Consider the following 20,812-nt stretch of genomic DNA (forward strand, 5'->3'; position numbering starts at 1 on the left):
AAAAGTAAGTCAGACGCGAAGCGCTTTCCTCGCTGAAGCTTCTAGAACCAGAGTATTAATGAAGGTGTGGCCCAGGGTCAGCTCCGCCTTTTCCTCTCCCGGCGGAAGTTATGGCGCAGTTACCGGAAGTCCTGGAGAGGTGGGGCGGGGCCTGTGCGGCGGCGCCGTGGGATTGATATGGCGACCGAGGGGGACGTGGAGCTGGAGTTGGAGACTGAGACCAGCGGTCCGGAGCGGCCTCCCGAGAAGCCACGGAAACATGACAGTGGTGCGGCGGACCTGGAGCGAGTCACCGACTATGCAGAGGAGAAGGAGATCCAGAGTTCCAATTTGGAGACGGTGAGGCTGGCCTGGAGCGTGTCTGGGCGGGCCGAGAGCAGAGGGGGCTCTGAGGCTGTTAACTGAAAGCCTCGCTACAGGACGGGTCCCGATCCCGATGGCGGGAGGAGGCAAGAGGGAAACTGAAACCGTCACTGGAGCCCGCCGCTTGCGACAAGGAGCTTGATGGAGATTGGGTTTAAAGTGGACCTGAGGTGCACAGAACTGAATTAAACATAGGCCTTGGTTCCTGATACACTCGTCAGCGTGAATACACACGTTTTTAGAGTATTGCGTATTGTGGGTAGCAGAGCAGTAATTAGATCTGTGTTTCCCATAGGCCATGTCTGTGATTGGAGACAGACGGTCCCGAGAGCAGAAAGCCAAGCAGGAGCGGTAAGTCTTCTGCACACAACCAGCCCACCCAGTCTCTTTCCCGCAGACAAAAATAAGTCATCGTTAAGCCTTTGTACCGTTCTTCAGTTCTGTCATCAATTTCTGCAGATGTAAGGTTTACAACTCGACTCTCTTGTTGGTTGAAAGAAAGGCCTCCTGGCAACGCCTGCTGCCTGCTGTAAAGACTCCAGGGGAAGGGATGGGGATGTTAGGTGAGAGGGTGAGAGTCGTTTTTTCACTCAATAATGTTTATCAAGAGTCATTTATTTGTAAGGCACAGCTGGGAGTGATCCTTCCTGGGAGTTTATGGTAGAGGTAGAGAATGAGGACTGATGTACATGAATATTTGCAGGGAAAAGGAACTGGCAAAAGTCACCATCAAGAAAGAAGATCTGGAGCTGATAGTGAGTAGTAATGCCTAACTAGTGTATGGGCAGGGGAAGTTACTTTGCTTAATTTGGGTTATTTACTGAAACAAGTAGAGTCAGCATGTTTTGGTGGCACATGAATGCCTGAGAGGAGACTTAGGTAACATGATCCTTTTCCTGCAGATGACAGAGATGGAGATCTCACGAGCAGCAGCAGAACGGAGCTTGAGGGAACACATGGGCAACGTGGTAGAGGCTCTTATTGCCTTAACCAATTGATTTGTGTTTCTCAGACCTACCCACTGGATTAACTTATTTCAATAAAGATTTGTCCTTTTTTTTTTTGCAGTTTTATCATCTTGGATCAAGTGCAATGTATATTGTATGTTATTGTGGAAATTTACATGCTAGAGTATAACTGAATTTAAGTGACACTCCTCCCCCCCATCCCTTAATGAACCTATATGAAGGATCAGCGTAGATTATCTCATTTTCAGATGCAGATGATAGGTGGCAGGCCAGGCTTATTCATCTGACTAGCTTTCACTTAACAGTATTCAAGGTATATGTGGAGTCTCAGCAAAGTTACTATACCCCATGGCATGTGTCTCTAGGGCAGCTTATGAATAGCTGAAAGGCCACTACCTTCCTAAGAGCCACTTTACAGAGATGTAAGTCATCAATCCACTGTGAATTAGAATTTAGGTACTAAGGTGGGAACATGGTTAAGTATGTACAATAGAAGATATCAAAGGTTAGGTCTTATATAGAATTAATCTATGAAAGATTTTGATTTATGATTTAATATTTGAATTCTGAACCATAACACTTATACCTTACATTCCATTTCCTATCCTGGAGTGAAGACAATTTTACTTTAAAAGTTGATCAACTTAGGCCAAATCACCTTTGCTGAGCTTCTGTTTCCTCAGCTGTAAAATGATACATACCTGATAGGTTGTTGTAAGAACCAAGGAGCTGGTGAATGCAAAAAGCTTGGCCTAGTACCTGCCTTAGAGTTGACACTCAAATGTCAGCTATAAAACTTTCCCCAAAGAATTTCAAGGTCTTATCCATTTTGGCTGGAGGATAATTCTGATTGTATCCCCCTCTCTGAAACACAACAGTGACTTATATTCAGTGAGGTAATAATGTGTATTACCTCATAGTAATTATTTACACTTGTATTTTTACTCTAGGACATTTAAGGATTTATGAGTGATTCTCCCAGTGGGGCATTTAAAGGATGCAAAAAGACCTTGGCCTTCTCATTTTTTTTTTCTTTTGCAACTGAGAACTAGCCTTCCCACTGGTTAAATGTCATTCCTTATAACCCCTAGGATTCCCAGTGCTCTGCCATGTGCGTCGTGGTTATGCAGCACGTAATAAATGGAAAAATCACTGAATTTAACTCTAGCATGATGTCATTACATTTCAACTTGGAGAGCATTGTGCCCTCCTTTGATACATGAGCTGGGCAAGGAGAAGATACTAGTAGGTACTTGGATTCCCCATTTTGTGGGTCAACTTCTTTCTATGTACAGCTACAATTTAGAGAGTAAGGACAACCACATATGTATTTGCTTATGGAATAAGGCTAGGTGCCACTTAGAATACAGCCTGTCTAGCATCTGAGTTTGTTTCTGAGATCAAAGACGATGATCAAAATGTGCCAGACAAGTCCCTGCTATCTTTTATTTTCGTTAATAGGTAGATACTTGTCAGCCTCCACATTTTATTTCCAATATCATGCTAAAAAACTTCTCGGTGTATAATTCCTTTATTCCTTGACACACATACATAAATGGATCAAAAAGTTTGTTCACCTAGAAAAATTGACTCCAACCAAAAATGCAAAACAGGTTTCAATAAGCTTAGATTTCTTGTAAGGTAAAAGAAATGCATTGTCCACTTACATGCCCGTGTAACCCAAGCTAAGGAGCTGGAAAAAGAAGCTTGGAATAGTCCCAAGTGAATTTGGGAAGCCAGAGCAGTAATGAAACCTATGATTTCTCAGAAATAGTAAGTGGGACTCTTATCCTACCTGGATAGTGCTTTTCTGTGGGTTTCTCAGCATGAGTCCAAACCTCACAAAGCACCTTCACAGACTGGGTTGCCCAGTGTCACAACTATGGCAGTATGTCCAACAGGCTGGATACTGGGGCCATGTAAATAAGGGTAAAAGCAAATCAAGGACCAGATGCTGAGACTTCCTCTTGTGTCCCATAGCTGGAAGAATACGTAGTTGAACTCTAAGTAGTTTTCCGCTTCTTGGCAGATGGCCGTTCAAATACATCTCGTACCCCAGCTGCCTTTTGTTTAAAGAACTTTGTGTTCTGAGCACTCTCTTGGCCCCATGCTGAGTCGAAGGAGGTGGTGTCTTGATCCACAAGGTGGGTGTATTTGGTACGACCAGAGCGCCCAAAGTTCTTGACCTGAGGGAAGGTCAGATGATGAGTTATACCACCAAACATATCATGTCCCAGCCCTCAATATGTTACTTTTCTCGTGTTATTAAGGTACCCCATACCTGCATGACTTTGGGAAGAATGGTTTTGTTGAAATGATCCTCCAGGGTAGGTGCGCTGAAATCTCTCTTGTATACTTCTTCATCCTCATCCTGCGGAAAAGAGTCTTATCAATCTTGTGGTTTTATTTCCCATATATTCAAAGCACAAATTTATTAAACTTGACAACAAGGGATACAAAGAAAGCAGAGTAGGTATCAAACTTTTTCTTCAAGAGCTTACATTTAGTAGAGATGATAATCCTTTCTTCCTTTGTGTTGTCTTTTTCCTTCCTAAGTGTAGACATTTCCTGAAGGCTGGCTATATTCTCTCTGCACTCAGTCTGTTCATGCACTCATAATGACTTAAGCTCTGTACAGGCCTCTCAAATCTCCGATCCTCAATTTTCTACTGCCCATTATATATCTTAGCTTGGATATTCTGTGGGGACTTCAAACTCACATCTAAAGTGAAAATCATTTCCCCAACCTTTTCAAACCAGCCTCTTCCTGATTTAACTTGTTCTGTTAATAGGATCAACATTCTCTGAGTTACCTAGATTCAAAATGTTTGTGCACACGCAATCAGTTGACACTTCTTATAAATTCTCATCACCTGGATTATAGTTTCTCCCTGCAATTAATCTTAGACATTGCCACTGGATTAATATTTCTAAAACAACTCTCATTATACCTATGCCTTGCTCAAAACCCTTCACTGGTTCTCTATTTTATTAAATAAGCACAACTCCTTTGTGTAGTAGTCAAAGACAAATATTTTATAGCCTTAATCTACCTCTCCTTGCCATTTCCCTTTACAGATATTACTTTCTGCCTCCACTCCTGGTCCCTTCACCTGGCATGTCTTCCTACCACTGAATGTCACAAAGTCTACATCTTATAAGTCACCTCCTTTATGTCACCCTTTTCAGTCTTCTACATAATATATTATCTCTCTCTTCAGAAGTCCCACAGTACTTTCACTCTTCCTTTTGTTATAGTATATATTTGCCTTAGCTCCATTTTTATATTGTAAGCCTTCTGAGGGCAAGGATTACATATCCTCTAGCAGTGCTAAACAGTAGTGCCCTTTACACAGTAAATGCTCAAAAGGTTATTTACTTAATAAACTATATAAAATAATGATAGAGAATAGTTTCAAATCAACATATTAGGTAAGACTATGATATAGGTTATAAACATGTGCCGAAGGAATTAAAATAGCACCATCTTGGTTAAGGAAGGTTTCATGGAAGAGCTGAGTCCTTTAACCAAACACACTTTTGGAGTCTTCTTTTCCCTTCAGCTATAGAAAGGCCCAGTTTAAAAGTAGAACAAGTAAGTTTTTATGAGATCTACTTTTCTCCTTGTTAAGTGTCTGAGATGCCTCATTTAACCTCGGAAGCCATTTCAACTTCACTCTCCTTGTCCAGGTGAGAAGAGTTGATATTTGAGTATGTACACCAAAAGACTTGCACATGAACCTTTCTTTATGTTTCTTAGCCAGCAATGCACTGCTTCTCTAAGAAGCTTTATCATTAAAGCTGCTGAAATGCTTAAGCAATGATGCTTTATGACTTTGAAGCAGTATAAGAAGTAATTCATAATCTCCACTGACTCCAATCTAGAAAACTACATGGGCTGGAAAACTACATAATAAGCAAAGATTTTCTGCTGAGCAGGTATAGTGAAACTGATTTTGGAGGGGCGTAAGGAACCCTCCACTGAAGTATTTACATTTTACTGGTATCTGCAATGAAAGGCAGGAATTTTGCTGCAGTGGAGATATTTAGTGTTTGATATACAGCATTTGAAAAAGCTAGTTTTTGATTCAAATTTCTTTAACATTAGGAAATAATTTAACAAACCAAAAGCCATTAGAGTAATAAATGTAATCAATTTTCCCATTCCCTTTCCTGCTCTCTCTATTAAGGAATTATCATTGGTGCTAATCCAAATAATTTGGAAGAAGTCCTCGTCACTTTATACAGGGTTAACAGACTGCTATTTTGATCTTGATCTTTATATGAAGAACAGAGATGATGGCATTACACCTAATGGTTAGATAATGAACCATTTTTCTGGTTAGTTAGGCTCAGTCACTTTCTATCAGCTCAGAAGGAATTAAACTTTCACCACCCAAATATGAATTAATGTAAAGCTATTTGCAGAGCTTGGTTTTCACATAACCAACATTTCTCACTTGGCTATGAATTATGGTATCTAAGTGATTTTTGGGACCTAAATAGTTTAGTATCTATATAGATCACTCTCTCTCTATTTCAGTTCCTCAATTCTTCTATTACATCATTTCCTCCTGAGAACTGAGGCCAAAAGAGAAGAGTTGCTGCAACTTCTAAAATGTGCATGTTGCCAATGCTTTCTCTATTGGGTTTATATGCTTCAGCGGCAAAGAGAAAATGAGAAAGTTGACCACTGGCAAGTGGAAGTAACATCCCAGGACCAGTTTATTCCTGGAGGGGAAAAAAGAATTCAAAGCTTCTGAGTTATTCATACCACCCAATTTTCCAATTTCCTTTTCACTTCTTACCATGAAGAAGGCACCCCGGTGATAATACTTCTGTAAGAACTTATATTTGCCCTTAACAGCTTTGTTGGTAATGACTTTGCCATTTGCCCGAAGCTCAGCTCGCCTCTCTTCCTCAGTCAGGTTTCGCATGCGTTCAATTTCTGCTTTCTCCTTCTCAAGCCTGTCCAGAGAACAAAACAATTTATTAGTATCATTCTAGCTTCAGAAAGACCTAATTATCTGAATATAACACAGTCCCATCTCCTTCCAAGCATTATTTTTTTTTTTTGAGGAAGATTGGCCCTGAGCTAACATCTGTTGCCAATCTTCCTCTCTTTCTTTTTTCTCCCCAAAGCCCCAGTATATAATTGTATATCTAGTTGTAGGTTCTTCTAGTTCTTCTATGTGGGATGCCACCTCAGCATGGCTTAATGAGCCGTGAGTAGGTCCGCGCCCATGATCTGAACCAGCGAACCCTGGGCCGCCAAAGCAGAATGCGTTAACTTAACCGCTTCACCACAGGGCTGGCCCCTCAAACATTATTCTTTTTTTTTTTTTTTTTGTGAGGAAGATCAGCTCTGAGCTAACATCCATGCCAATCCTCCTCTTTTTGAGGAGGAAGACTGGCCCTGGGCTAACATCTGTGCCCATCTTCCTCCACTTTATATGGGACACCAAAACAGCATGGCCTGACAAGCAGTGCATTGGTGGGCGCCCAGGATCCGAACCCAGGCCACCAGCAGCGGAGCGCGTGCACTTAACTGCTACGCCACGGCCCACAAGCATTATTTTATTTTATTTTTTGTGAGGAAGACCAGCCCTGAGCTAACATCCAATGCCAATCCTCTTTTTGCTGAGGAAGATTGGCCCTGGGCTAACATCCGTGCCCATCTTTCTCTACTTTCTATGGGACACTGCCATAGCATGGCTTGACAAGCGGTGTGTTGGTGTGCGCCTGGGATCTGAACCTGCGATCCCCGGGCCACCGAAGCACAGCACGTGCGCTAAAGCAATGCGCCACCAGGCCAGCCCCTACATAAATTTTAAAGAGTACGTGGACTCCCTGAAGCCCAGGATCAAAACCTTAGAAACTGCAGGTTGAGGACAGTGTTTTCTATTGATGGTATCTGGGATTACCTTCCTATTCCTAGTAATTTTCAGGAATGGTGATGCAGCTCAGAAATGATTCTGCTCTAACATAGTGAGTGTGGTAGGTCATTTTAATGCCACAAATTCTTCCCCTCACCCGTATGCATGGCCCTTTGCAGAAATGACATGTGAGCCTCAAAATACCTTGCCAGCTTCCAACTTTGCCCTCTCGGAATGCTGCCCTGAGACTGTTATGTAAGGAAGCCAGTCTAGCCCACTGAAGAAGGAGAAGTGAGGCATCCTAGCTGATAGTCAGCATCAACTATTAGACATGTGAGTGAAGCCATTTTGGACTTGCAGCCCAGTCAATCCTCCAGCTGGATGCAACTGCATGACAGCCCAGGTGAAACCAGCAGAGGAAATACTTAGCCAACCTCCAAAATCGCAAGAAATAATCAATTGTTTCAAGTCACTTAATTTTGGGTTGGGTTGCTATGTAACTATAGATAACTGATAACAGTAAATAACTTTTTTATGTCTACTAGGAAACTAAAGGGAGTATTAGCTGGCACTCTATCATGGAGAAACACTGACAAAGTGTGTTTCTTTGCCCTGATCTTATTGTAACAAGCCACATTCCAGTTATGGGAAACTCACCCAGTTGCAGGAACCCTAAAGAAAGCCAGAATGGAACTCACACTAGGTGCTGAGCCTCAGAGTTACCCTATAGGAACCTGTCCCATTAGCAGTATTAAACTCTAGGTCCATCCTATTACTCACGCTTCTCGATCTTCTCTGTCCCTCTTGATTCTCTTTAGCTCCCGAACTTTCCATGCCTCATATTCCTCCTCGTCATTTTCATCATCAGTATTGAGTGCATCCAGTGCAGCCAGGGACCGCTTGTTTTCCTCTAGCTCTTTTTTGGTTTCCTCTTCTACAATCTAGATAGGGAGAACAAGTTAACTGTTGGACTTTCGTATTCTCCTCAGATGAACCTAAGTACACTACTCCTTGCACTCAATCCTCACAGCCACTCCCAGTACCTTGAGTGTGTACTTGCGCCTCTCCTCAGCCATGCGTTTTGCCTCCTGCTCCAACTCCTTCTGTTTCAATGCTTCAGCTTCACGTTCTTGAACTGTTACTCGATCCTTCCTGCAGCACAGATGTCCTGTTAATTGCCCAAAGCCCTTAGACTGGAGCTCTTTATTACCCTAAATCAAGTCCTACCCAAATCAGACAAGGCCAAACAATCCCTGGTTCTATTACTTGCAAAGAGCCAAAAGTGGGAGTCATCCCAGGTCTTAAGAGCATCAAAATTCCATTCATCTTTGAGAACTGCCTAAATAGCAAGGAACCTGCTGGACTGTAAGTAGCAGGATTTCTAGCCATCAGGAAAGGAACAGAAATTTGCTCTTCAAGCTTAATTTTGTGTTTAATATAAGACCTTGGGCAGATATGTGCTCTTTAACTGGAAAAGGAGATGTGAAAACAAACTCAGGCTCTCTGCTAACAACGAGATATTCCTTAGCAAATACTCTGCAAAGCTAGGGCACCAGGCAGACTTAGTGCTTACATTTCAGAAGAGCATGGGATAGAAAGGAGGCTTCTATCTTCAGACCTGGAAAGTAGGAACTATGTGGATTCAGACCTGGTTTGTGAGATACTTACTTTCGAATGAAGACCGGCTTAAGGCGAGGCTCCATCTCGTCTTCACTGTCTGTGTACTCTTCATACTCAGATTCTGATTCTGACTCCTCCCCAGAACGTCCCTCATCTTCCACCTCCATGACTTCCATCTCTTCATTTTTTCTCTCCTGTGCTCGTTGACGCATCATGCCACGGCGCCGCTCTATTTCCTATCAAGTCATATGTCCAAGCTAGTCAGCCAAATGGCCTCTACTCTAAGATGGCTTGTTATTTTTCTTTCATCAAGCTCAACAAATTCTGATACGAGTAAATGCAACTTAGCACCATTCTATTTTCAATCCTATCCCCAACCAACAGGAAATACTGGATCAGACTTCTGCCAAAAGCAGCGGTCTTGTGCCCTTAGGGCCTCAACAAACGAGCACAGTCCTCAGCGTTTTCTTGTACCCAGAAAGAACTCCCCATTTTCCTTTATTATACCTCATCATCAATTTCTTCCTCTTCTTCTTCACTGCTATCTTCTCGTTCCATGCGCCAAGCATCTCCTTCTACTTCTGAGTCACTTTCTCCTACTACTTCAGGTTCCACTATTTTCCGATGTCGAGCCAATCTGAAAAACAGTATCTCCAAGTGTAACACCACTGTCACCAAAATGAAGGGGCATCAACCACATTTCCTTAGTCATAGAGCACTTGGACATTATGTTTGTTTTTATTAATACTGAAGTCTTGAGATGGGGAAACTGAGGTGCACATTAAAGAAACTAACTCAAAGTGTTAGAGCAAGTAGTCAAGTTGGACCTAAAACATTCAGTGTGTGCTCAGACATCCTAGGGCACTGCAACAAACTTATACAGGTGCACTGGGATATATTTTATAACTCAAAGTAGTTCCCAGTTTCAACATTTGATCACACTATGTTTCCTTTCAATGACACTGTATCTTTGTGAAACTGGGTTTTTGGTGGCTGCTGTGATAAAAAGCAAGTACTGCATGAAAATCAATACGGAACAGGAAATGAAAGTGACAGTGCCAATCTGATTCCAAGGTTGAGAAGCTGTTAGTGTCCAAGAGGCACACAAACCCCACTAGTAAGTGGGATTTTACATAACTGTGGTTATGTAAGAATAAAATGAAAATGTTTTTTCTTTTATGTGTATTATATTTTTCAAATGGCTAAGTTGTCAGAACATAAATATTTATTAAATTGTTTGGATCTAACTACTCGATAAAATAAACAGAACTGTTTGAGCCTAAGGGCTCTGTGAAAAAAATTCGTGAGACAATATGAACTGTGAAAGTTTGGGACCTCTGGACTACTCTGTAAGGAAATGTTTCAATCAACAGACAACATACAAAGTCCCTCAGTGGGAGGCTCCCTTTCCTACATAAGACCATTCATCAGGCCTTTGTTCCTACTTCATCAGTGTCATTTCCTCTCATTAGTCTTCAGAAAAAGTAAATGGATAAAATCAATTTCTCAAATTTTATAAGACATCTTGGTGCTAAAAGGACTCCCCCTAACAAACCAACCAATGGTCTGTGTTTTCTATTCCCTTAATGAGTTAATTAGAGCCTTTGGACCAGAGGTAACCTGCTGTTTACTGGCTACCACTTAATGGTTGTATAATTTCGGTCATTATTCAGTTATTTTCCTAACCCCTTTGTGCCTCAGTTTCCTCATCTGTAAAATGGGGATAATAGTACCTGCCTCATAATGTTATTGTGTGGATTACGAGAATTAGTAAATGTAATATACTTGGAACAGTGCCTGGCACATAGTAAGTACTATTTAAGTATTAGCTATTATTGCTGTTCTTATTAATTAACCTGTAGGGGTTCAGGTCCAGGGAAATATAACCCCAGTCATTACCTCTCTTCCACATCTTCACTAATTCGGTTCTGCAAACGCCGCAGACGAGGGTCACTAGATGAATCCTCCTCCTGTTCCTCAGGCTCTGCTTCTTGTTCTTTGGCTTTCTTGATAAACTGAAATTCTTCATCCTCCTCATCTGAGGATTCCATAGGGGCATAGTCTGGCCTCTTTCCCGACACATAACGTTTTACCTTCACTTTTTCCATCGAAATCTCACCTGAGTGAGAAAGATAACTTAGTATGTTTCAGTAGCCTCTTTTTTTTTTTTTTTTCTGTGAGGAAGATCAGCCCTGAGCTAACATCCATGCCAATCCTCCTCTTTTTGCTGAGGAAGACCGGCTCTGAGCTAACATCTATCGCCAATCCTCCTCCTTTTTTCCCCCCTTTCCCCAAAGCCCCAGTAGATAGTTGTATGTCATAGTTACACGTCCTTCTAGTTGCTGTATGTGGGACGCGGCCTCAGCATGGCCAGAGAAGCGGTGCGTCGGTGCGCGCCTGGATCCGAACCTGGGCCGCCAGTAGCGGAGCGTGCGCACTTAACCGCTAAGCCACGGGTCCGGCCCAGTAGCCTCTTTCCCAATGTCCTTCAACCCCTGGCCTTTACAGTTAAGAGCCCTGTATTCCTGGTAAGCAAGAGTCCAAGCAGGAGAAGAAGAGAGGCACTACCCAACCATCTCTTTATCTAATGGCGTTTTCCTACAAAGGCCAAGTCATGGGAAGGCATTCTTGTGAATACCAAGACTAATGATAATGAGGCCTAACTTGGGTACAATGAAGTGGAAGAAGGTGAGCAGTGAAACAATAGAAAAAAGTCCCCCCAAATAGGCAGACTATGTCCATCACAAATTCATGCTTTTCCACCTCAACTATACCCTTAAACAAAATATTTGTAACAGTGTCCAGCACACAGTAAAGGTGAGTTAAGAGGGAACATAAAATTAAAATGCTGCGCAGTCATTCTTTTAGTTTCTCTGGGATTTTCCATGGCTGCCTTTATAATATATTACCACATAACTCAATCTTCTAATTTTATCTATTTCTACCTTCTTTTCTTTTAGTTTATGTGCTATCAACCCTGCAAGAGTAGATACTCTCTTTTACATATACCAAAAATTACAGTGAATAGAAAGAGCGTGAAAACTAATACATTTTATAAGATAAATATAACCTTGATAACCAAACTGGACAGTTCAAAGGAAAACTTTAGGAGGATTTCACTTATGAACATAGATACAAAAATACTAATAGCAAATTTATTCCAGCAATGTAAAAACTAACAAAAAAACTCTAAGCCATCATGACCTAATAGGATTTAGCCCAGGACTACAAGGATGGCTTAATCTTAGGAAATTAACAGGGGAAAAAGTAATGTACTATTTAAAGTTGATATATTTAAAGTCACATAATGTTAACAATAGATAGAGCAAACATTATACTTAATGAAAAAGCATTAGAAACATTCCTTTAAAAAACAGTGGGCATGCTATTATTCACAATAGCCAAGACTTGGAGACAACCTAAGTGCCCATCAAGGGACGAATGGATAAAGATGTGGTATATATACACAATGGAATACTACTCAGCCATAAAAAAGATGAAACCTTGCCATTTGCAAAAACATGGATGGACCTTGAGAGTATTATGCTAAGTGAAGTAAGTCAGAGGGAGAAAGTCAAACACTGTATGATCTCACTCATAAATAGAAGAAGACAAAAACAACAACAACCAAACATGCAGATACAGAGATTAGACTGGTGGTTACCAGAGGGGAAGGGGAAAGGGAGGAGGGCAAAAGGGGTGACTGGGCAGATGTGTACAGTGACGGATGACAATCAGTCTTTGGGTGGTGAACATGATGTAATCTACATAGAAATCAAAATATAATGATGTACACCTGAAATTTATATAATGTTATAAACCAATGTTACCTCAAGAAAAAAAATAAAAACAACAAAAACAGTGGGCATACTTATCTTGTCCCTATCACACCCTCTAGTCAACATTTTATTATGGTTCTAATTAGGGCAATAAGAAAAGAAAAAGAGGTAAAAGGTAAGGATTGAAAAGGAAGAAACTGCCATAATTTGCTACTATATGATTATCTATGTAGAAAATACAAGATAACCAACAGACAAACTAAAAAAAAGCAATTCAGGAAGAATGCTAGATAAAAATAAGTGTACCTGTACATTAGCTACATGTAATTAGCAAATACAGTTTAAAAATACCATTTACAATAGCAACTAATCTATAAGATACCAAGGAATAAATTCAACAAATGATGTATAAGGCTTTCAGGAGGAAAAACATATAATTTTATTGAAAGATATAAAAGATCTAAATAAATTGAGAAATATATCATGTTCAAGGATGAGAAGATGGCACCTATACCTGAGTTAATAAATGTATGATCTATAATTTCAATGCAATTCCATAAAAAGTTGTCCCTAGGCTGATTCTAAAATCATATGGAAGGAGGCCAAAAAGCCAAGACAAGTCTGAAGAACAAAGTGAGGCCAAAGACCTTAAACACCTCACCAAAGAAGATATACAGATGGCAAATAAGCATATGAAAAGATGCTCCACATCCTATGTAATCACGGAAATGTCAATTAAAACAACAATGAGATACCACTACACAGCTATCAGAATGGCCAAAATCCAGAGCTCTGATGACACAAAATGCTGATGAGGTTGTGGAGCAACAGGAACCGTCATTCACTGCTGGTAGGAATGCAAAATGGTACAGCAACTTGGGAAGATAGTTTGGTGGTTTCTTACAAAACTAAGCATACTCTTACCATACAATCCAGCAATCATGCTCCTTGGTATCTACCCAAAGGAGTTGAAAACTTATGTCCACACAAACACCTGCACACTGATATTTATTGCAGCTTTGCTCATAACTGCCAAAACTTGGAAGCAACCAAGATGTCCTTCACTAGGTGAATGGATAAATAAACTGTGGTACGTCCAGATGATGGAATATTATTCAGCACTAAAAAGAAATGAGCTAGCAAGGCACGAAAAGACATGGAGGAACTTTAAATGCATATTACTAAGTGAAAGAAGCCAATCTGAAAAGGGTACATACTGTATGATTGCAAATACATGACATTCTGGAAAAGGCAAAACTATGGAGACAGTAAAAAGATGAGTGGTTGCCAGGGGTTGGGTGGGGGGTGAGGGGGATGAATAGGTAGAGCACAGATGATTTTTAGAGCAGTGAGAATACTGTGTATGATACCATAATGATAGATATATGTCATTATATATTTGTCCAAACCCACAGAATGTACACCACCAAGAGTGATTCTTAATGTAATCTATGGACTTTGGGTGATTATGATGTGTTAATGTAGGTTCATTAATTGTAACAAATGTATCACTCTGGTGGGGGTGTTGATAATAGGGGAGGCTATGCATGTATGGGGGTAGGGAGTATATGGGAAATCTCTGTACCTTCCCTTCGATTTTGCTGTGAACCTAAAACTGCTCTAAAAAAATAAAGTTGTAACAAAAAAAAAAAGAAGAATGTGAGGTGGGGGGGAGGGTTTTTGTATCAGATTGCAAGGCTTATTTAAATTCACAGGAATTAAAACAATATGTCATTGACTCGGGGTACATAGAGACCAATGGAACAAAGTAGAGACCAGAGAAACAACCTATATGAGAACTTGCTATATTACAGAAGTGACATTAAAAAGCAACGGAGAATGGATAGGCTAGTCAAACAATGGAGTAGTAGGAACAACTGGCTAACTCTAAGATAATAAGGTAAAATTAGATCTCTGACTGACACGACACACAAAAAATTCCAGATAGATTAAAGGCTGAAGTGTGAAAAACCTATCTTAAACATTTACATCCCTACTGGACTGTAAGCTCCTTAACTTAGTCTGTCTTGCACAATTGTGTATTCAATCCTACTTAGTATATACAAACATTCAGACAATAGAAAACTGAATGTCTATGATCTCATTGTAGGGAAGGACTTCTTAAACAGTATACAAAACAGCACAAACCATAAAAGATAAAATTGATAAATCTGATAACACTAAACTAAAAATGCCTGTGTAACAGAAGACTCCATAACTAAAGTTAAAAAACAAGCCAAAAAACCTGGGGAAATAGATATTATAGATTTAGGATGTATAAAAACGAAACAAATAGAAAACAGGTAAATGACAGAAACAGGTAATTCATAGAAGAGAAAACCTTTTCTCTTTTTTTTATCTTTTTTATCTTTTATCTTTTTTTATCTTTTATCTTTTTTATCCACGAACGCACGAACAAGATGCCTAGTCCCACTAGAAATCAGGGAAATGCAAATTAAAATAATGAGATATCGTTACACACTCATTAGACTGGGCAAAAATTAAAAAATCTGATATAACCAAGGGTGTGGATAAACACATGGAGAAATAAAAACTCCTAATGCTCTTACAATCCACTGTGGAGAGCAAGTGGCAACAAGTAAAGTTGAAGATGAACTTCTAGGAGTCTACCCTAGAGAAATTCTTATACAAGTGCACTAAAGAGACACATTTAAGAATGACAATTGCAGCATGTTTGTAATAGGAGAAAAAACAACACAACTGTCCCTCAGTAGGGAATAAACTGTGGTTTAATTATACAATGGAATTTATAAGCAATTAAACTGAATGAACTGGATCCATATGTATCCAAAGGATACTTCTCAAACGCCATGCTGAGTTAAAAGAAAAAAAAAGGCAAGCTGCACAAGGATGGGTTCAGTATATTCAAAAAACACAAAAGTAAGAACTGTTATTATTTTCCAAAACCCTTAATGAAAAAATCCTGACTCTTTATTCTGACTCCTCAAACAGAAACGGTGTTCCTTCTTCCATCTGCACTCATTGGAATCCTATCTGTCCTTTAAGGATCAACTTAAATGCCACCTTTCTTTCAAGCTTTCCTTGATTACTCCAATCTGAAGAGATTATTCCTCCTCTGCCCTCCCACAGTATTTGGTTTATATCACCTAGTGACAGGTATTACAGGTGTGAAAGACTGTACACTGTTTAGAATGTGCCTCTTTTTGCATGTCTCACATCTATTAGAATATGAGTTCCTTAAGGTTAGGGGGACTGTCCTACACAACTTTGTATTCAATTTAATAAATACAGTCACTGCCTTGGCTGACAGGGATAAAAAGTTTAATAAGACATAGTTCCTGCCTCAAGGAGGTTATGAGCTTATGATGTACGAGAGACAGATACATAAATAATTATAACGATGAGTTATAAAAGCAGCATAAACAGACTGCTATGGATAAAAAAAAAGAGGGACTGTATCCCGCACAAATCCCTGCAAACAGCAGGCATTCACTATATATGTTAGTCTAACGAATTGGTGGAGGCCAAGGGAAGATAGGTGCTTGCTGTAGGTGAGGGCAGACAGGCTATAGGAACAAGATGAGATGGAAGTGGGTTTTCTTTACCCTAGGCAACGTGATCGGGTGCGAGTGTGACGGGGAAAGTCGAAGAAATAGGGGGCAGGGTCTTAAGGGTCGGTGGGGTTGGGGTGGTCGGCCCGGGGTAGGTTTGGAGTACGCTGAGGAAGGAAGAGACAAGACCCGACTGGAAAACGGCTCAGCACAGTACCTTTCTCATTGCGAACCGGGACGGCCCCAGCCGTAGACTGAATGGGCGGTTGTTTCATGAGTGCGCTTGGGACCGACATGTTGACGACAGCAGCGGTGACTCCCGAAACTTTACTGATTCCAAACAGCGAACAGCTTCAACGTCAACGAACAGAAAACACCTCCCAGCCTAGGGCCGCTACACACGGCTGCGCGACTGATAGAAACGCCACTTACGGCTGGGCTAGAAAAACCGGAAATATGCGACCAGAGGATTGTGGGATTGTGGAGGACCTCTGGGCGACTACCGCTAGAACGCCGAGTCTGTTACTGCGCATGTTCATAGGCTGCCCTAGCGTCCTCAGTCTGGAAGTACATATTTGGACGTCGGTTGTGGCGGGAAATTGCTTCGGTTGGGCTTTCCGGTTAAGACCCTGCGGCGAGGAAGGTCCGAATGAAAGGTTTCGCTTGTTAGCTTGGTTTGAAGCCGAGGAAAATGGGATAGTGATGAATAAGACACTGAGGAGATAGTGAAGGGCAGTTTGTCCAGACTGTAGAAAGCTCAGAATTAGAGTTTAATCGGAATAGAAATCCTGCTAATAGTGTCTGATTAATTTAGCTGATGAGGCTGAGTGGGTTTTGGTGCGGTACTTTTTGGTCACGCGAGGGCAGGTCGCGGTGATTTAGGCCAGTGGCAAAAAAGAAAGAAAGAAAGAAAGAAAAAAATCCCCCAGGGGGCCTGAGTCAACGCCTGAAATCCGAACATTCTACTTTTAGGCTTTCCGGTTCTTTCCGCTTCTGGAGACCACCTTTTAAAATATATTCCTGGCTGGGAAGTGTTTGTATATAAGTCTTTGAGTAATTATTAAGTACTTGCTGTGTTAACTGTGCTTAGCTCTCTGTAAGCAGTAACGAATATTGTTAAAAGGCTCGTATCCTCAAGAAGCTTTAATTTAATTTAGGAAGTCTTCAAGGGCTTATAGAATCATAATAGAAGCAATCGCAATTACTAGCTTGGTTATATAAAAAAAATTGGCTAATTAGAAGTCAGAACACATTTCACTGTAGAAGGGATTTTAAAACTGCTATGGTTGGGAGGGAAGGGACAGCATGAGCAAAGTCTTGAAGTCCAGAAATAGCGTATATATCAGACACCATGAAAAGTGTGATTTTATCAGTAATTTTTGAGTCAAGGAGTGGTGAAAGTTTGGCAGGTACCAGATCAAGGAGGGCCTTGAAGGTGCTGTTAATAGGATTAGTTCTCAAATTATTTCACTTGTGTTCTCAACTTGGGCCTAGGCTGGCAGAAGAAATAAAAGGAACAGTGGAGGACTCAGATAACCAACCAAGGGAGCAGTTTTGGGCTAGAAAGAAAAGGACCTTAAAAATAAAGTAGATAGAAATTTATATTATGAATTTATCAGCTCCAAAACTATGCTGTCCAGAGGGAGTGTGATGGGAAGGCAATTATTTTGGCTCACAGCAACCCAGAGAATAGAAAAAAAATTTAATATGGCTGCGACTATAAGAAATACAGTGCACTAAAATCTTATGTTACTTTGTGATACAAAAATTATTTGATTCACAACTTTTCCCTAGCCTTTGGCCTTTGTAAGGTCCTCATTAGGATCTTAGTTAACTGGTGGACAGATGATCAGGTGAAATTTAAACTAGCTTAAGTTATCAGCTCTTGAAAAAAAACTAAAAAAAACTTCCCTTCCTAGGAATAAGATAATGTGGTAGCCATGGGGCCTAATTTCCTGGTGGTGGTATAAGGAACCAGGGGGCCGAGGTAAGGGCTGCATGTTGATTGCGATTTCCTTTGCTCTCTATCCGGCATCTAAGTGCGTCTGAATCTTTTCCAGCCTCACGTTGTAAGGCAAGGTGGCTTATCCTCAGCAGAAGCGCCAGTGTTTTTCAAAGTGAGATACTGGCGTCAGCAACATCAAAATCACCGGCACCCAAGGTAAAAATGTCGATTCGGTCCCATCGCGTCCCTAAAGAATTTGAGTTGGGGGTGAGGCTGGTAGGCTTGGCTCCTTAAGGGACGACGGTAACGCCCGTGTCCCCCCTCCCCCCCGGCCAGCTGGGATCTGAGCGCCCGCCGGCGCCGCCCGGGCTCCGCCCCTCCCACTCCCTCCCACCCCCGCCTCCCGCCGCAATCTTGGCGGGAAGACGCCAGCTGTTAAGCAGCGGAAAGATGTCCGGGTCGCGCGCGGTGGCTGAGAAGGCTGGCTCCAGACAGCGACTCCAGGTGAAGGTGAGAAAGGGCTTGTCGCTTTCGGGTGTGCTCCTGACTCAGTCTTCGAGAGGGATCTTCCGGGCACAGGCCCGGGAGGGCACCAGGACTTGGCACCCGGCACCTCCTCACTCCAAAACGATTTCCCGCCGCTTGGGGCATCCCTCAGCTTAAAGAGTTTTTCGGGGTGTTGCTTCAAAAGATAAGCGGGGATCCCTGCCCTGGTTTCCTCTGTGAGAGTAGGCTGCAGCATTGAGGAAGGTTCTTGTCAGTAACCCCAGAAATAGTGGCAGGATGGGATCAGGGACTCTGCATTTGCTTTTGCAGCAGTTAGTGTCAGCTTCCTACTCTTGAAACAATTCCATTTACTCAGAAGCTGACAGTTGGGGTAGAGTCACCTTAGATACAAATTGTAGTCATTATTATTATTGGCCTGGCAGACTCATATGGGCAAGAAATGTGCCCAGTATAATAAATAATTCTATTCAGGTTAATGAATTAAGTATCTAGATTTTGGAGGAAAAAAGTTTCCTTACAGGCTATCAGTTTGGATTTATGTTGTTATTATGAAATAGGAATTAGATTTATTTACGCAGATCTGTAAGAAAAGACATAGGATCTGGGATTCTAATACTCTCCATTTTCCTTTATTGACCTGAACAGGTGAATGAATATAAAGAAAACCAAAACATTGATTTTGTATCTCCAAGGCCAGTACAGACTACAGTTTTAGGAAAAACAGCTAAGGTGTGTCTTGTCCCCTTTTCACTCAGTAATTACAAACCAGACCAACTTAAGTGCCCCAAATCCCTCTTAGATAAGAATTCTAACAATGAAGTGGCGTGTAAGAAATGTAAGAAGATTGAAATAAAGAAAACTTGCAGAAGAATTTTAACTCCAAAGATGGAAGCCACATCTTCCAAGGCAGAATCCACTCTGCAAAAATCATCCTTAGATGTTCATACTGAAAGTAACAAGCAAGGACACAAGAGCACTTCAGATACAGTGATTCTCAGTGTTGATATGGAAAGCAGTCAGGATGGAGACAGTGATGAAGATACCACACCAGGCCCGGTAAGAATTTAAATACCAGCTTATTCAAATTTTTCTTAGTTTAAAATTTGAAGTTCTGGTAAGTGAAGCTTATCAGAGGTCTCTCTAGCTCAAGCAGATTGTTTTATCTAATTTATGTTTAATTGAAAAATTTTTTAAATGTTTAACAGATAACTTCGTTGAGTTAATTTTGCTCTTGGTTTTGATTTGTCAAGGAAAGGATTAACTTAATTTTCACTCTGCTTCCCTTTTTCTTCCTCTTGGTTTATTGCATATATTTTTGAGTTTACGCATACTTTATGGTATCTTGCTTACCTTTATGTATTTATGCACAATATACCAGAAGTTGGCCTGTGGGACATATGGCATTTGAGTTGACCCTTGATGTCAGGGTAGGAAAATCATCATTAATTGATTGCATTGATGTGCTGAATAATATTTCCATTAAATACAAAAAGGAGACAAATGATGGAGTAGAGAAGATACATGAGAAACACTTATTAGTTCTGTTTAAAATAATAGAATCAGTTTAGGGAATTAGGCATCTAACTCCTTTGGCTTCGATTGCCTACCAGGAGTGTTGTACTTCATTTAAAGTGACAAATTTTATGCAAGACAAGATGAAACCCTACCACATGACAAAAAGGTTGATGGAACTAGGGGAACAGAAAATGATGGTAGGGAAAGGGAGATAGGATAATTGAGGTGGTGGTATTATGAAATAGGAATTCAGTTTATGCTTTATTGTCCCAGAGGTAAGGATTAGCACCTGTGGTGGCACAGTGTGTGGTAAGTCATAAATGCATTGGAAGCCTAGGTTTTAGGCATGACCACTTCTAAGAAACCTTGTGCCTTTAAGCTAGTCACCTCTATGGTGAGGGAATTGGATAAGATCAGTGGTTCTCAAACTTTAGCTTGTATTAGAATTACCTGGAGGGCTTGTTAAAACTCCATTGCAGGGCTCCACCACCAGAGTTTCTGATTCAGAAGTTTTGGAGTGGGGTATAGAATTTGCCTGTCTAACATGGTTTCCTGGAGACACTGATGCTGTTGGTCCAGGACTGCTCTTTGAGAACCACTGGATTAGATGATCTCTTTGGCCTCTTAGACTGTAAGTTCTGAGTATATTTGGCTAATATAAAGCAGATTTTAGTTTGATCTGAGGAAGTAGGGTCAGAAATTAGAA

The 20,812-nt window shown here is 40.9% G+C and overlaps 3 protein-coding genes across 6 annotated transcripts in view; 2 read left to right on the forward strand and 1 right to left on the reverse strand.

The window, feature by feature from the left end:
• Positions 1 to 40: 40 nt before the first annotated feature.
• Positions 41 to 1,430, forward strand: HYPK (huntingtin interacting protein K). Of its 3 annotated transcripts, XM_087426445.1 has the most exons (5): positions 41 to 339; positions 659 to 714; positions 823 to 926; positions 1,067 to 1,118; positions 1,266 to 1,430. In XM_087426445.1, the coding sequence occupies exons 1-4, from the start codon at positions 178 to 180 to the stop codon at positions 1,114 to 1,116; spliced, it is 372 nt and encodes a 123-aa protein (XP_087282571.1). In that variant the 5' UTR covers positions 41 to 177; the 3' UTR covers positions 1,117 to 1,118; positions 1,266 to 1,430. The 3 variants fall into 3 exon arrangements, with proteins under 3 accessions (XP_087282571.1, XP_004421559.1, XP_087282575.1); XM_004421502.3 differs by lacking the exon at positions 823 to 926; XM_087426449.1 differs by lacking the exons at positions 659 to 714; positions 823 to 926; positions 1,266 to 1,430 and having other exon boundaries at positions 61 to 339; positions 1,067 to 1,126.
• A 1,413-nt stretch (positions 1,431 to 2,843) lies between these two features.
• MFAP1 (microfibril associated protein 1) lies at positions 2,844 to 16,549 on the reverse strand. The gene is made up of 9 exons (XM_004421503.3): positions 16,357 to 16,549; positions 10,727 to 10,946; positions 9,335 to 9,464; positions 8,876 to 9,063; positions 8,251 to 8,359; positions 7,988 to 8,148; positions 6,140 to 6,299; positions 3,613 to 3,702; positions 2,844 to 3,517 (listed from the first exon to the last, which is right to left on the reverse strand). Exons 1-9 carry the CDS (start codon positions 16,433 to 16,435, stop codon positions 3,335 to 3,337), a joined length of 1,320 nt encoding a protein of 439 aa, XP_004421560.1. The 5' UTR covers positions 16,436 to 16,549; the 3' UTR covers positions 2,844 to 3,334.
• Positions 16,550 to 16,714: 165 nt separating this feature from the next.
• WDR76 (WD repeat domain 76) overlaps positions 16,715 to 20,812 on the forward strand; it is a 53,510-nt gene continuing 49,412 nt past the window's right edge. Inside the window, exons 1-4 of one of the 2 annotated variants that reach the window (XM_087426507.1) lie at positions 16,715 to 16,782; positions 18,200 to 18,300; positions 18,421 to 18,594; positions 19,237 to 19,647. In XM_087426507.1, coding sequence (XP_087282633.1) covers positions 18,535 to 18,594; positions 19,237 to 19,647 — 471 coding nt within the window. In that variant the 5' untranslated portion in view covers positions 16,715 to 16,782; positions 18,200 to 18,300; positions 18,421 to 18,534. Of the gene's footprint in view, positions 16,783 to 18,199; positions 18,301 to 18,420; positions 18,595 to 19,236; positions 19,648 to 20,812 lie in introns of those variants that run through there. The other variant, XM_087426505.1, reaches the window with a different exon arrangement.

The sequence above is a fragment of the Ceratotherium simum genome, chromosome 3, assembly GCF_057802395.1.
Source record: "Ceratotherium simum simum isolate JZ-2026a chromosome 3, ASM5780239v1, whole genome shotgun sequence".
Lineage (NCBI taxonomy): Eukaryota > Metazoa > Chordata > Mammalia > Perissodactyla > Rhinocerotidae > Ceratotherium > Ceratotherium simum.

What these genes read in the sequence shown, in the direction of transcription:
- HYPK (XM_087426445.1), top strand. Translation starts at nt 178, where the DNA reads ATGGCGACCGAGGGGGACGTGGAGCTGGAGTTGGAGACTGAGACCAGC. An exon ending in CAGAAAGCCAAGCAGGAGCG is followed by an intron (nt 715 to 822) that starts GTAAGTCTTCTG and finishes CAATTTCTGCAG; the next exon opens with ATGTAAGGTTTACAACTCGA. An exon ending in GGAAGGGATGGGGATGTTAG is followed by an intron (nt 927 to 1,066) that starts GTGAGAGGGTGA and finishes GAATATTTGCAG; the next exon opens with GGAAAAGGAACTGGCAAAAG.
- MFAP1 (XM_004421503.3), bottom strand. Translation starts at nt 16,435, where the DNA reads ATGTCGGTCCCAAGCGCACTCATGAAACAACCGCCCATTCAGTCTACG. An exon ending in AGTGAAGATGTGGAAGAGAG is followed by an intron (nt 9,465 to 10,726) that starts GTAATGACTGGG and finishes ACTGTTTTTCAG; the next exon opens with ATTGGCTCGACATCGGAAAA. An exon ending in GACAGAGAAGATCGAGAAGC is followed by an intron (nt 6,300 to 7,987) that starts GTGAGTAATAGG and finishes TTCTCTGGACAG; the next exon opens with GCTTGAGAAGGAGAAAGCAG.